General features: G+C 45.4%; 1 protein-coding gene across 1 annotated transcript in view; it reads left to right on the forward strand.

Moving 5' to 3' along the window:
* Window positions 1–1709: 1709 nt before the first annotated feature.
* Window positions 1710–14772, forward strand: part of LOC119175125 (ankyrin repeat domain-containing protein 16) — a 102706-nt gene continuing 89643 nt past the window's right edge. Inside the window, exon 1 of the mRNA XM_037426366.2 lies at window positions 1710–3348. Within this exon, the coding sequence (XP_037282263.2) occupies window positions 3266–3348 (83 nt within the window). The 5' untranslated portion in view covers window positions 1710–3265. The remainder of the gene's footprint in view (window positions 3349–14772) is intronic.

A 14772-nucleotide genomic window follows, 5' to 3' on the forward strand; every position in this document is an offset into this window, starting at 1 on the left:
TCATCAGTTGTTTTGTGTCCTACTATCACATTTATTGAACACAAGGAAGAACACAATCTGAACGTTCACTCAGTTTTTGTATATAAAATTCATGCTCTAATGAGTGGATGAAATGAAAGAGCAAGCAATGGTCTCGAAAACTCGAGTTGACCTAAAAACGAACACGGTAACATGTTTAACTGAAGCGTCCGCCGCTGTGTCTGATGGACAATGTAAAGGAGGAGAAAATGAAAAAGAAAACTAAAGCAAGGAAATGTTTACAGGCCGACAAAGGCGCAAGATATCTTCACTTTGTCACCACCAGACAACGTAAGATATGACATTTGAGGCAACCTCCCTGCAAACCCTAAGCTTGGATGAAGAAGGAAAAGCAAAAAAAAAAAAAGAAATTGAGTATGGAGATATATCTAGCGCAAATTCTTCAAAGCGTGTTTTCTGTAGCCTCCAGAACAGAAACTGCTGTGAGGGCTTTCACACCTGTTAGGACCCGGAGGCCTCGTTTGAAGACAGCCATGTTTGGTCAGTTCTTTTTGTTCTTGTTGATCCAAATTAATTTTTTTCTCTTTTGCTGTATATGCTCAAGACCGAAATAAAGAAGTTTCAAATAAACTTACCAGAAATTTTGTTTTAGGGACTCAGAAGGCTATAGTTCTTATGCAGGGCAACTAGGTGTCATAATTTTAAACTCTTAAAATGACACATGTTTTTGCTTGCCTTAAGTTGTACCTAAATTGGTACATACTTGTTGGCATTGGCCCACAGTGATCAAGACCAGCATTAGTTACATCATGAATGCGGTAATCACTTGCTTTACATTGACAGCTTGAAACGTCATCGAGCGGGCAAGACGGGATCCCATGACAGCAACTTCAGTTTAAAAAAAATTATATTGCTGATGAAATTGAGCTAAACAGCAGAATTTGTATGTGTAAGCCTGCATGATGTCAGTTGTTTCTGATCTCATTTGTTCATGTTTAGATTTTAAATAAAGAAGCAACGCACAAGTCAGATGGGCAGCGCCACATAACACATGGAGAAAGAACTAAGTAAACAGAACAAACACTTTATCCCCTCCTCCATCAAGTAAGCAAATTGGTCGAAGCGCAAACCTTTAGATATTTTCGCTCGACCGCCACAGAAATAATAGTGCGTATGGGGTACGTTACGATCTCGAGTTTTAGTCGGGCAAATTTTCATTTATGCGACTAGGCTATCTTTACTGCGAATGCATGACCTCCGAAATTAAAAAAAAAAGTGCATATTAGCAAGAGTGTACCGACCTAACTTCTACGCTCCCGCGTCATGAATAAACAAAAAAAAAGCCAGTGAGCTTAAACAGTGTTAATTACAAATTCAGAAAGCCAATATACGCGATATTATTGAGGCAAAGTCACAAAAATATTGGTAGAAATATTGGCTTGTCAGTTTTGGCGACTACGTTTGCAAATCTGGCAACTAGTCACAATCGTTGCTGCATTAGCCCACGCTATATTGACGTCTATTTGTTTCACGCCCACGGAGGGAACTTCCTCCGTGTTCACGCCACTCCTCTTGGCATTTACGTAAATCGCGTGCTTGTTCTTATTATTCACGGAGGACGGAAAGGTAAGGTGAGGGCATGCCCAGCCGGCGCAGGGCGTAAAAAATGTGGCGGAAATTACGTCACGCGCGGCCATGTGCCACTGGGCACATTGGCGGTGGCGGCGTTTTGTTATTATTGATGTAGTGCGGTGCGGCACCGTTCAGGCGGTCCAGCGGTGGTGTGCGCGTTTTCATGGGCCTCGCACCTAACCGTGGCGTACTGCAGGTGTTCGACAGAATCCATTCTTTGTGATTAGCTACGCGATTTTCCTCCGGTGGTGGTTGTAACCAGGTGTCTGAACTAGAAACCACGGAACGAGCGCACGTTTACGTACCCCGAATTTGCAGCGTCCGTCAAAATTATGCTGAAAAGCCATCATAGAAGATAACGACTGTGCTCAAGAATTCGTTCAATGAATGCCTTGCAGGTTAATGACAGTTATGCGGTGTTGCTTCTTATGACAACGGACGATGCATTTGCGGTCCACAGGCCCTTATTAAGACTGTAATCTAACCTTGCTTTTCATGTTATTGTACAGTTACCACATGCTTCTGCACATTAAAGTTCCTGTTCTGCTTCGCTTAAGATGCTCCCTCTTCGCAATATTGTCTGTATTGTAGCAAAACTTGTTAAAATGTCTACACGCACCTGCACAAGGTAACTAGGTGCGCCTCACTAGATGCGCGTGCTTGTGCATTCAGAAGCTGACAAAGCCGTTCGAACGATGTTGACCAAGTGATGTTGACCTTTTCTCACGCATTCCTTCGGCTAACTTTCTCACCTTTCGCCCTAACGCGACTCCGTTCTCCGTAGCTACTAGTGCGCGTGAATCACACTGGAGACGTGTTCCCACGCACTTTCGGGTGGTCTTCGCTGCTTTCGTCCTAATGAAATCATGGCCCTTGGGATATCCGTAGGAGCCAGTGCGCGTCGGACAAAAGAGGGGCGAAAACAAAGAGGCCGGCGCAAACTCGACGGGCTGCCACACACACAGGCTCCACTGACGCAGACTTTACTGGCATAATTACGGGCCTCCGGGTTTATTGCAGGGAAGACATTTTTTTTCCTTTTTTTATCATTGTTTCTAGCCCACAGCCTGACCAAAAATTTCATAAAGCCTAAAGAGAAGCGCAAAAGGGGGAAAAAGTGATCTGAAAGAGGCTGTACAAATTTCAGTGCCTGGTTCGTCGCGCGGCAATGTCCGAAATATCATCTTTATTTTCACAAAGAACACATCAAAGAAAAAGAAAAAACTTAACGTGCAACTTGCCGTGTTTATCGCAAATGCCGGCAGTGCAAGAGTACAACAGCCATACGCAGAGATTTCGTCAACCGTATCACGGCCAGACAGCGTGTTGAAATCCGTTTCGTTGGTTTCGGATAGCACCGGCGCACGCGGCGCGCAGGCCACGTGCTTTTTGAGACAGAGAGTGAGTCGCGCCTTCTGCTTCGCATTCATATGTAAACAAGAGAGGAGAATTTGCCCAGTCAATAATATGGCCAACTTCCGGCTTCATCGCGGCTTTTAGGCACTGCGCCGTGCTCCCGACCGGGTTGCAGAAATTAGGTGCCTTTTCTCATCTTCTAACCACTACCACCACCATCGCGGCTTCACAACGAGTGACGTCAGGGCCTCTCCTTACCTTTCCTTCCTCCATACTGCCATGTTTGTTGTTCAGGACTATGTTATGCAATTGCCAACGTTTTCAAAATACATTACGCTTGCCGTATGCGATCCCGCGCAGCGTCGCCGTCCACAGCGTGCGGTACGTAAGCAGTGTTTATATATGTGTGTATATTTTGTGAACGACGCAGTTCATCATTATACCAGACATTGAATCGCTGTTGGATCGCTTCAGCCGTTCGGAGGTTTCGCTTGACAGAGAATCGCTAGCATTTTCGCGCGAAAAAGAAAATGAAGTCGCAAAGTATAATCCTGACATAGAATTCAGTCAGGATTCTCGAATGGCGAAAGTTTTCGAAATGGTTCAGGGATCTCCAATAAGATGCTTGCGATCAAAATTCAACAAATTTAAACGCGACGAAGCTTGACAAAGGACAAATTGTTCGCAGCTTACTTAAATTTATGATTTCGTTTGAAAAATTGAGAAAGTATCGGCTCTGTGTGCGTCTTCCTTCCTACGTGCTTAGTTCATTTTGTGCTGTTCACACGCACGCACACACACAAATAAAGCGATAGCCATCTTGCACAGCTAACCACCCTTATGATAGTGTAATCAAGTTTTTTGTTCTCGAAAACGCTTGACCTCTGTAGTGCTGTTATAGTCATTGTAGCTAAACCAAGCATCAAAACTGACTATTTATCTTCTTCTTGAGCATTTATGATTATGCAATTAATTATACTGCAGGGTTCACAGCTTTATATTGTCTGACAACATGAAAGAAGTTCAAGCGCAGGTGTCATTTGATTAAAAAGTTAATGAAGGATGTTATCAACGTTGCCTGGAACAATCTAGCATCAAACAAAAACATCAACATTATTTATGTCAAGCTCAACTGTGTCCTAGTTCAGGTAGTTACCGATCTCATTCATACACTGTGTTAACAGCAACTATACTCAACACGCTGCAACAAAGTTTATCAACAAAGTATACCCATTTTTTTTATAGGCTGCGCAAACTCAGGCCAGCCTGTAAACAGCTTCATTGTTATAAAAACAAACATGTCGCAGCTATTTCGTGGATTTATTTTGTATATCACAGGCTAAAGAAAGTGGAAAGTAGATGCGATGTTAATGTTGTTTTTGAGCCTGCCAATAAGCTAGGTAATATTTTGTGCAGCTGTGCAGAGAAAGAATGATAGATATAAGAAGCAGACTGACATATTTTTGTAAAACGCACCAACGAATTCACTAGTTGCATTACAGGTGTTGTTCGTAAGTTTACTTTTAGCCGCAGCCATTTCTATGTATAGGGAACGGGCTGCTGTATTAATTGGAGTTTAATGAAATACAAGATTTCGCTATCCGGAGGCTCACCTTCTAGTCTATCTTGACATTGTCAAGAGTGTAAGTGCATGCTGCAATTCGATGAATGCGCAGTTTTGTACAGGTACAGGAATGAAGAATGCACCTGACTATTAAGGCTTGACATATCGATAACAGTGGTAGCTCACGCATGAATCAACAGTCTATTAAGCTACACAAAAAGAAATCAAATGCCTTAACAGTTATCATGTACATAGACTGCCATGCATGCTGGATTGATAGGTCGAACTATTGCTTGTGCATGCAGAGATAAGTTTTGGTGCCTTCTTTTTTTTTTTTTTTGCCACTGTGCACCTTTGTAGTTGTTAGACAGTGTTAATGATGTTGTGACATCTTTCTTGCGTTTCTGCTCACATGCCTAGTCAGAATGAATGCTTACCAAGTAGCCTAGCTTTCTCTTATCCTAACCAGTATGTTGCGCAACATAGCAGAGAAGCTTTCATGCTACACTATGGAGTCGTTCCATTCACAGTACGTAGTCATAGACTTTTATGCGCACCATAATCAGAGCTGAAAATTGCAGTATGTACGCTATTACCTATCTCTGCTGTGTTTTCTGCTTATAATATAAAAGGAAGTGACACTAAGAAGCCAAACTGCATTCACAGCAACTAGTGGAATATGTAAAGCTGTGACACGTTACCATTTTGCATGTTACCAGTCCATGATCGGCTCAGGTCAAATCAGTGCTTTCCATTATTAGAATAAAAAAAAAACAGGTGTCTGGAAATTGGTTCCGGGTCCCTCTAAAGTGAGACATTTAGTGTACATTCTGGTTGTCTGTATTTCAGCAGCATTACGGCGTCCAACATGCTGTCGTCGCTGGTTTAATGCGAGGACAAAGGTGTGCTGCTTGGGAAGGAAGCGAGATGTCAAAGCAGAGCAGAGGCTGTGGCAGCCAGCCAGCCTAAAGCTCCCGAACGTTCTAGGCGCTTCGCACCACGAACGCTCGTCGTCTTTTTCTCTTGGCTGGCTAGCCACTAATAGTGCTGCGCTACAGTATGAAGTCCAGAGCTCAATTGACCTGTTGTTATGTAGTAGGTGATTTGTCCTCCGTATTTCTACTTTAATCATTTTGCCAAAGCTGGCATAATTTATTGTGTATTTTACCCATAACCGTAATTATTAGAATAACGTCGACCATGTGAGGTTTTTGAACATGCACCTAAATCTAAATGCATGGGCCTTTTTGCATTTTTCCTCCATCAAAACGCAGCCATCATCTCGAAGAATAGAACGAACCCATGTCTTTGTGCTTAAAAGTGCTACACCATACCTGATAAGGTACCATGGCGAGTTCTACTCGTGTTATCCTTTTGTACGGCTGGTAAAAATAGGGAAAATAGACGTAGAAAACCTCCATTTCATTTCAACCTGAAGAAAAGTTAGCCATGCTTGAATAAATGAAGAATGTAGCCGATTTCTAACAGTTGCATTGAAGCATTTATTGGATGTGAAGCATCTTGTTAAAGACCACAGGGCAATCTTGCAATGTGCATGTATCTTTTTCTCTGTCTGGCCTCTTGTGTCTCCATGCTCTGGTAGTTTTCTTAATGAGGTGTTGCCATAAAATTTGTGGCTTGCGTGCTTTTTATTGAAAATGTGTCTTATTCTTCTAGGAAGCATGATGCGTGTTTCGGTATTCACATATTCTTGCTAAATAATTTGATATCTCCTTATTTACACGAATTACTGCTTCCAGCTTCGGTTTCTGGGTGCTAAGATGGACAGTGATATTACTGCGTTGAAAGCTAGAGCACGTGGGCCCACAAAGCTGGAACACACAGAGTGGTGCATCCTCTGCTCTTAAACAAACACACAAAAGCAACTGTCTGGCTACCGTCAAAGTGCACAAAAATTTTCTAATAGAAAGTAAGAGCACGTATAAAATTCCAGTATGTGCAGAGATCTTTGCACAGTACCCGGTTACCAGACGATAGTATTGACATCTTGTGACACTTCGTGCAACCACAATTATAGGAATGTTTCTTTGTTTTTCCTGAGTGATTGTGGTGAAAAATGTTTAAAGAAGCTTTACATTCGGAACTACATCACCGACGAGAATCGACACCAGCAAAGAATGAGAATGTAGGTCATCAACATTAAACTGCTTTTGCGGCAAAACCGATTATCCCGTTATTCGATTCATCGGCCATTCGATTTCGAAAACCGGATTGACCGGATATTCGGTTGGTTATTCGGTTAACAATACTGTGATATTCGGATAATCGAATAACCGGATTTTCATTTTGTAATGCTAGCATAAATATTGGTTTTCTTGGATTCTCGTGTTTGTAGAAAACATAGCAACCGCTTGTACATGTCCGATATATGGTTTTGTTGATCATCTCATATTGTTCATTTGTCTTAACGTAGGAACATTGTGTGGGTCACTAGTGATAATGCCTTTTGAAAGGTGATTACCCATTCACTAACATTCCGTTAGATATTGCAACAAGTATGAGCCGAGAGAGGAGAAGAGAAGGAAGACGTGAACTGGTGCAGATACCGACGATATTATCACCCGACCATCAACCTCACCCTGCTAATAAACAGCCTTCGTCTTTAACTGTAAAAGTTTTGTGGTGGAGGTGCGTAGTAATCGCCCAAGACGACGGAGCTATTGCCGCTAGGTCCTCGCCAAAGCCGACACATCGAGTGACTGACTGCAACACTACCAGCACTCGCAATGTCGAACAACGGTGACCTACAGTCATCTTCAGCTCCTCCGGCGCAGACGCCTGGTGCCTAGATGCGTCAGTTGGAGCCGCATCCTTTTCAGGGAAAGACGGCGAGGACGTAGAAGAATGGCTCACACACTACGAATTTGTGAGCAAGTGCAACGGCTGGGATACGACGGCTCAGCCAGAGTATGTTGCTCTCTTCCTGACAGACACTGCTCTTGTGTAGTTCGAGAACCATGAAGAGTCGCTAACAACCTGGGATCACTTCGCTATCCAACTCACAGAGTGCTTCAGGGATTTCACTGCCAAAAGAAAGCAAGCTGAGCAGACATTACTTCAGCGTACTCGAGTGCCAGGTGAGACTTTTACCACGTACATTGAGACAATCCTGAAGTTGTGTAAGATGGTGAATCCTCGTATGTCCGAAGAGGACAAGGTCGGGCATCTCCTGAAAGGTATTGCCGAAGACGTGTATACCTACTTGATTGGCAAGGAGAGTCTCAATTCGGTAGCTGACGTGATCAATCATTGCCGCACATTTGAGACCTTGAAGCTATACCGTATCACGCCAAAGTTCAGCAAGTTGGCGAATGTTGCGACAGTTGCAGGAATTGAGGACAGCCACAGTATTCATTGGGACCTTGCGACCACTGTGAGGCAAATTGTCTGCGAGGAACTTGAGCGACACAGCAAATCAGTGAATGCCGTGAAGGCCGAACAGTTCCGTTGCGTTTTTAATCAACCTCACGAAGCTGCACCGGTGGTTTCTTCACTGTCCGCCATGCCAGGCGTTGCAGACAGTCAGACCGATCCGCTGCAACCGCACCACCATACCTTTCCTGACGACGTGACGCATGACCAACGTGCTTATCAGGGTACGGCCACGAATCGGCACTTGGAAGATCGTGTCTACTACTCGCAGCGTCCGAGGGCGGCTTATCTTGAAGTCTACAGCGTCAGTCGCCCTTCACCTGTTTGCTACAGCTGTGGTGCCATTGAACACATCTCTCGTTTTTGTCGCTGTCGCGGCCAGACGAGGTATAGCCCACCACCGACTTGGCCTAACTTTGAAGGCGTCAACGATGATCATTGGCCAGCAGAGCATCGTGCAACAAACGCTGCAGGCTCGCCACCCACGAATTCCTTCCACCACTCAAACAGGAGGAGTGACTCGCCAGCATAAGACCATAGCCTGATGCTACCAAGCAGTCGCTTACGTTGTTAACCATCACCACGGCGACGTTTTACGCCACCACCTCCATCGGGAAACTAGCCGGCGCGGCCGATGGAGGTAAGGTCGCCAGCCGGTCTTCGTCTCTGCAAAATGCTCCTCTTCCTATTATGATGTTCCAAAACAAAGTGTGTGTGTGTTAATTGATAGTGTGCCTGCAACTGAGTCAATGGATACTGGTGCTACGGTTTCCGTCATGAGTGCCACATTCAAGGAAAGGCTTGGTCAGAAGGTCATGTTTCCATGGAATGGTGGTGTGACGTTTCGTGGTGTCAGCGGAGAGTGCCCCGTTCCTCTAGTATTGGTGTTGCAAGTGTTTTGTTTGGTGCTGAATATCTCATCGCGGAATTTTTGGTATTACCGCGGTGTACTCATGATGTGATTCTCGGGATTGACTTTCTTCAGGATTGTAGTGCTTCCATTAATTGTGGCACTGGTGAAATTACGGTGAATAACTCGCTTTTGTCTTTGCTTGCTGAGACATCGTTACCGGGCTAAAACTGTTTCGCCCTGTCGAATGATTCTCTTTTAGCGCCGTAGTCTCTATCACGTGTTCCTGTTAATCTTACTGTTGCCGACCTTTCATCGTTTGATGCGCAAATTGAACCGCTTGCGACGGGTACAAGAAAAATGTACTTGTGCCTCGTTATCTCGTGGCAGTTGTGAATGGCGCCGCAAGCTTATGGGCTCTCAATTGTTCTTCGGTGCCTGCTGTTCTTTCGCGCGATATGAAGCTTGCCGAGTTCGACGAAATCATGTACGGCACTACCACAGTTTTAAGCGAAGAGCAGCAGTCTAAAAAAAGCGACCCCCAGAGAAGCAGTTCGGAAGAACACATCTTAAGAATGATCAGTAAGTCGCTACCCTCACATGAACGCCACGCTCTTGTACAAGTTCTTATGACACATCTTTCGGTGTTCGATTTCACACAAGGTGACATGGAGACTTCACTACCGTGTTCTTGCGCTCATCACAAAATTGACACCAAATCTGCACACCCCGTTCGTCAAAAACCTTACCGCGTGTCGTCGACAGAAAGGGCAGTGATAGCTGAACAGGTCACCGACATGTTACAGAAAGGTCTTGTCCAAAAGTCATCTAGTCCGTGGGCAGCGCCTGTGATCGTAGTAAAGAAGAAGGATGTATCATGGCGGTTTTGTGTTGACTATAGAAAACTTGTGGGGATCTGAGGCGCGCCCGCGACCATTTCGCGGCCATTCTGCCACACGGCCACACCTTTTTGCTTTTCTGCTCTGTTAACACCACCTGGCGATAGATGGCGTCACGTGTGGGCACGGCAGGCGGTACACGCGCGCCGAGGGAGCGCTCTCTTCTCCGTGGTCGGCGCCGGGTAAGCACGTGTTTTCCTTCGTCCGCGTCCCCTTTGGGAATCGCCGGACTACAGCCTGCCTGGGGTGGCCTTGGGCACCTAGGCAGGCGTGTTTACTTGAGTGCTAGCTTCGGTAGCGTATGCTAAGCCCACAGCGGTGCCTAGTGCTTGAAGTGGTCGTACCACAACGAGCCGCACTTGCCGTAGGCCTACGCGTACGAGGTTTGCCTTAACACTCGCGACCAGGCCCATTGGCCATCGTTAGAGTGCGCAGCATAGCCGCGAGGGACCTTTTCCCGACCGGCGTGTCAAAGCCCGCCATTGCCAGCTGCGACGTGCTCGCGGTTTTCCCCTTATTGTGAACGTCCGCGTGCGGGTGCCTTTGTTACCCGCGTCCCGGGAGCGGACGTTGTACTGTTGTTTGGGGTGCTGCATAAGGCAATAAAGTGTTGTGTATTTTTGCATTAGAACACTGTCTGTTTGCCGCGCCGCGCTAAACGCCTTATTTGTTGAGCGCGCACAGAGCGGTGCGCTACACGCGAGTAAACGGAGTAGCGGCCCTGTGGCTCGCTAAGCGTGAACCTGCGATGATCGTCCGCTGCAGTTAGTAGCGGGATCACCATAAACTAAATACGGTAACCAAAAAGGATGTGTATCCGATTCCTAGAATTGATGAGGTCATTGATTGCCTGCATTCCGCTGCCTACTTTTCGTCACTGGGTTTGCGATCAGGGTATTAGCAAATACACATGCACCCAAACGAGAAAGAGAAAAAGGCCTTTGTGGCATCTGACGGCCTTTATGAATTTAATGTTATGCCGTTCGGTCTTTGTAATGCACCGGCAAAGTTCGAACGATTTATGGACACAATACTTCGAGGACTTAAATGGGAAATTTGTTTGTGTTACCTAGATGATGTGGTGATTTTCGACAGCACACTGAACGAGCATAACAGAAGTCTCAGTCTTGTTTTGGATTGTATACAAAAGGCTGCCTTGATCCTATAGCTCTAAGAAATGTCGTTTTGGTGAAACGGAGACATTAGTACTTGGACATCTCGTTGACAAAAATGGAGTAAGGCCAGACCCATGGAAAATCGAGGCTGTCACCTCTTTCAAACCACCAAGATCGGTGCGGGAATCGAGGAGCTTCTTGGGCCTATGCTCATATTTTCGTCGTTTTGTTCCGAGGTTTGCCGAGGTGGTGCATCCCCTAACATGTCTTCTTCTAAAGGACGTCCCTTTTAACTGGACTTCAGCTTGCCACGATGCGTTCCGCCAGCTAAAGTTTCTACTAACGTCGGGGCCCATATTGCGTCACTTCGATGCGTCCTCGCCTGCGGGAGTGCATGCTGATGCTAGTGGCATCGACATCGGTGCTGTACTTGTGCAGCGTCATCAAGGAGCTGAGCACGTAGTGGCGTATGCCAGTCACTCTTTCAACAAAGCTGAGCGCAACTATACCGTAACAGAACAAGAATGCTTGGCAGCTGTTATTGCGGTACACAAATTTCGACCTTATATCTATGGACGTCCATTCACTATCGTTACCGACCATCACGTTTTATGCTGGCTGGAGAATCTTTGTGACCCGACTGGTCGACTGGCGCGTTGGGCTCTTAGACTTCAGGAGTACGACTTCGTCATCTCGTTCAAGTCTGGACGCCGCCACGCAGATGCCGACTATCTCTCCTGCCTTCCCCTGAAGACGACTGAGTGTGAGGAAGACAGTTTTGACGACTATTTTGCCTCCATTTCTTTTACATTCCCAGACTTAATTGCTTTCAAGAAAGAACCAGAGGCTGATATTAGCTTGGAGCCATTACTTGTCGCGGCATCGCGTCCTCAAGCCGCCAGCCGTTTTTGTGTCCGTGGCGGCCTTCTATACAAGACAAATTATTCGGCTAAAGGTGCACGCTTCCTTCTAGTCATACTACAGAGTCTACAATTTGACATACTCAAAGCCATGCACGATGATGCGACAGCTGGTCATCTGGGGTTCATTAGAACTTTGAATAGGACACAAGAGCGCTTTTACTGGCCCAGAATTCGGGACACAGTCAAGCACTATGTCACAAGTTACGAACAATGCCAACGCTACTAGTGGCCTACGACTCCTCTGCCAGGTCTTCTCCATCCACTGCCACCTCTTCATCTATCATTTGATTAAGTCGGTATCAATCTTTTGGGCCCATTTCTATGCTCGTCTAACAACAATCGATGGGTGATAGTATGCGTCGACCATCTGACTCGTTATGCAGAAACTGCGGCGATACCATCCTCGACAGCAGCGTGCGTGGCCATGTTTTTGCTTAGATTCATCATTAATCGGCATGACCCTCCCAAAGTGATCATTAGTGATCGTGGTCGTCAGTTCGTCGCGGACGCCATCAAAGAAATGGTCATCTGTGCAATTTTGAAATTCTGCCATTCATGCTATTATCACCCTCAGACGGATGGGCTGGTAGAACATAAGAACAGAACTCTGACTAACATGTTGGCCATGTACGTATCATCTGACCACAAGGACTGGGATGACGTTCTCTCCTTCATTACCTATGTGTATAACATGGCCATACATCAAACAATCAATTACAGTCATTTTTACCTCCTTTGCGCATGTTCACCGTTAAGCTGCATCGATACTATTCTACCATTTGGCTTCCATAGCGACTACTCTGTCTCCAAGACACTCTGCCTAGCCGAAGAAGCCCGGCGTATTGCTCGTATTCTTCATACTGTGGCTTTGCAACACCGATCGAAGGAAAGTTATGACAGCCGCCATCAGTCTGTCGCATACTGCAAAGGTGACCTTGTGTGTTTTTGGACGCCACAACGTAAACGAGGCCTGTGCTAGAAGTTTTTACCCCAGTACAGTGGCCCATTCGTCATTGTTGATCGCTGGAGTGGTTCGACATACGTGGTAGCACGGCTGACATCAGCTGGCCGTCGGTCAAACCGACCCAGCTGGTATATGTCGCTCACTTTATATGGTTTCACCCTAAACATTTTGAGACATTCATACTCGCCCTGTGGGCTTCGTCTAAGAGCCGGCAAATTCAACGGGTATGAGCCGAGAGGAGAGAAGAGGAAGAAGACGTGAACTGGTGCAGATACCGACGCCATTATTACCTGACCATCAACCTCGCCCTGGTTCGTATCCTGGCTGCGGCGGCTGCATTTCCGATGGAGGGGGAAATGTTGTAGGCCCGTGTGCTCATTTTTTTGGGGGATGCACGTTAAACAACCCCAGGTGTTCTAAATTTTCGGAGCTATCCACCACGGCGTCTCTCATAATCATGAAGTGGTTTTGGAACGTTAAACCACACATATCAATCAATCAACCAACCTCGCCCTGCTAATAAACACCCTTCGACTTTAACCGTAACAATATAAATATCCGCAAGGTTCGAAAGTACATGCACAGTTGAGAAATGGGAAGACTTTGCATGGGCCATTAGTGATTACATCAGTAATGAATTAACGAGCTGCGCACGTTGTGTCGGTGCGTATCTAATAGCACTTAAATTTCGGATAAGCTTTTAGCGAGGCTAAAGATTCGTTTCCGAATATTTGAATAACCGGATGCACGTTCATTCAAACTGGATAAGCAGAATTTTCGTTGCTTTAAATTCGGATAACTGGCTTTTAAGGCCGGGTTCACTTTTCTCCGGTTTATTCGGATAGCCGGTTTGGCGGACAGTTGCAAGCCCTATTAGATTCTGCCAGATATCTGCAACAATAGTTCTTTGCTGCCCCGATATATCTTAGTGACGCAAATTGGTCTCACCAATCTGGTCTCACATTTACAGTTACGGTAACCCAGTATGCTTAAGCCAAGATGTGTAAACAAAGTGAAATTCACTAACGTTGCCTTCAAAGGTTTGCATGACGATGCGAAGCTCTTTCTAAAATGCTAGCAAGTTTGGCTAAGTTCGCCAACACGCTGAGAAAAATTAGTATGTTAGCCTATTGGTTGCCTGGTGCAACAGAGCTGTTGGTCAGTCACTATTCATTGCATGTTACTGTAATGTGGTGACGCATCACTAAAATTTTTTGTTACACTTCCTACACAGTGACGTCAGTAACAGTCGCACTAGCGAGGGCTTTCAATCGTGATAATGAACATTTAGGCAAACTTTGGAAGTAAATTAAGATATGTTCTAAACATTTGCAAAGTTCAACACTTTGTGCTGAATGTCCTTGCGCACAGAGGAAGCCTACAAAAGGCTTTTTAGGGCCTCCGAATTTGGTGGCACCACCCAATCAGCACGGTGTTCAAGATGCTTAAAGAAAAGTTTCTGGCTTTAAAATTGGAGAAATATAGTACATAATTGCTGCCTTACTGATTACTCTTTATGTAGTAGAAAACATTGTAGAATACTGAAAGCAATGATTATGACTACTTAAAGAATAAACTAACTCTTTAATTGGTGGCAACAGGTAGTCGAGTCAATTAAGAAATTGGGTCCTTCCTGTGAAGAGCCCACTGCTGCTTTGACACGGGTGAAATTCTTCAGCATAATTGCCATCACCTTGCGCAGTTTCACAGTAGGAATGCGCAGTGTGTGACTGAACACTTATCTGAGCAAAAACCTGAAACTAGTGCTGTGCTCTTAAAAGGCAACTCCGGCAATTTTTTCTAGGTCAATGGATCTCAATAAAATTCACTGGGTACGTTCCTTTACACATTTCATTCATTTATGCCAAAAAATTACATGCTTGAGAGACGCACGGATTGTTTGCACATGAATTTTCATGAAAGATCATGCCGGGCACGTACGTGTGACGCAAAGTTCGCCAGCGTCGGCCCAACTGTCGTGTTCATGAATAATGTGAGCAGATGGTTTACTCTCATGGACGTCCGCAACTGCTAGCAGCATATTCACCAGAACCATCCGGACACGAGGCAGTTTGATGATCCTGAGGACTCCAGACT

The sequence above is a fragment of the Rhipicephalus microplus genome, chromosome 5 (assembly GCF_043290135.1).
Source record: "Rhipicephalus microplus isolate Deutch F79 chromosome 5, USDA_Rmic, whole genome shotgun sequence".
NCBI lineage: Eukaryota > Metazoa > Arthropoda > Arachnida > Ixodida > Ixodidae > Rhipicephalus > Rhipicephalus microplus.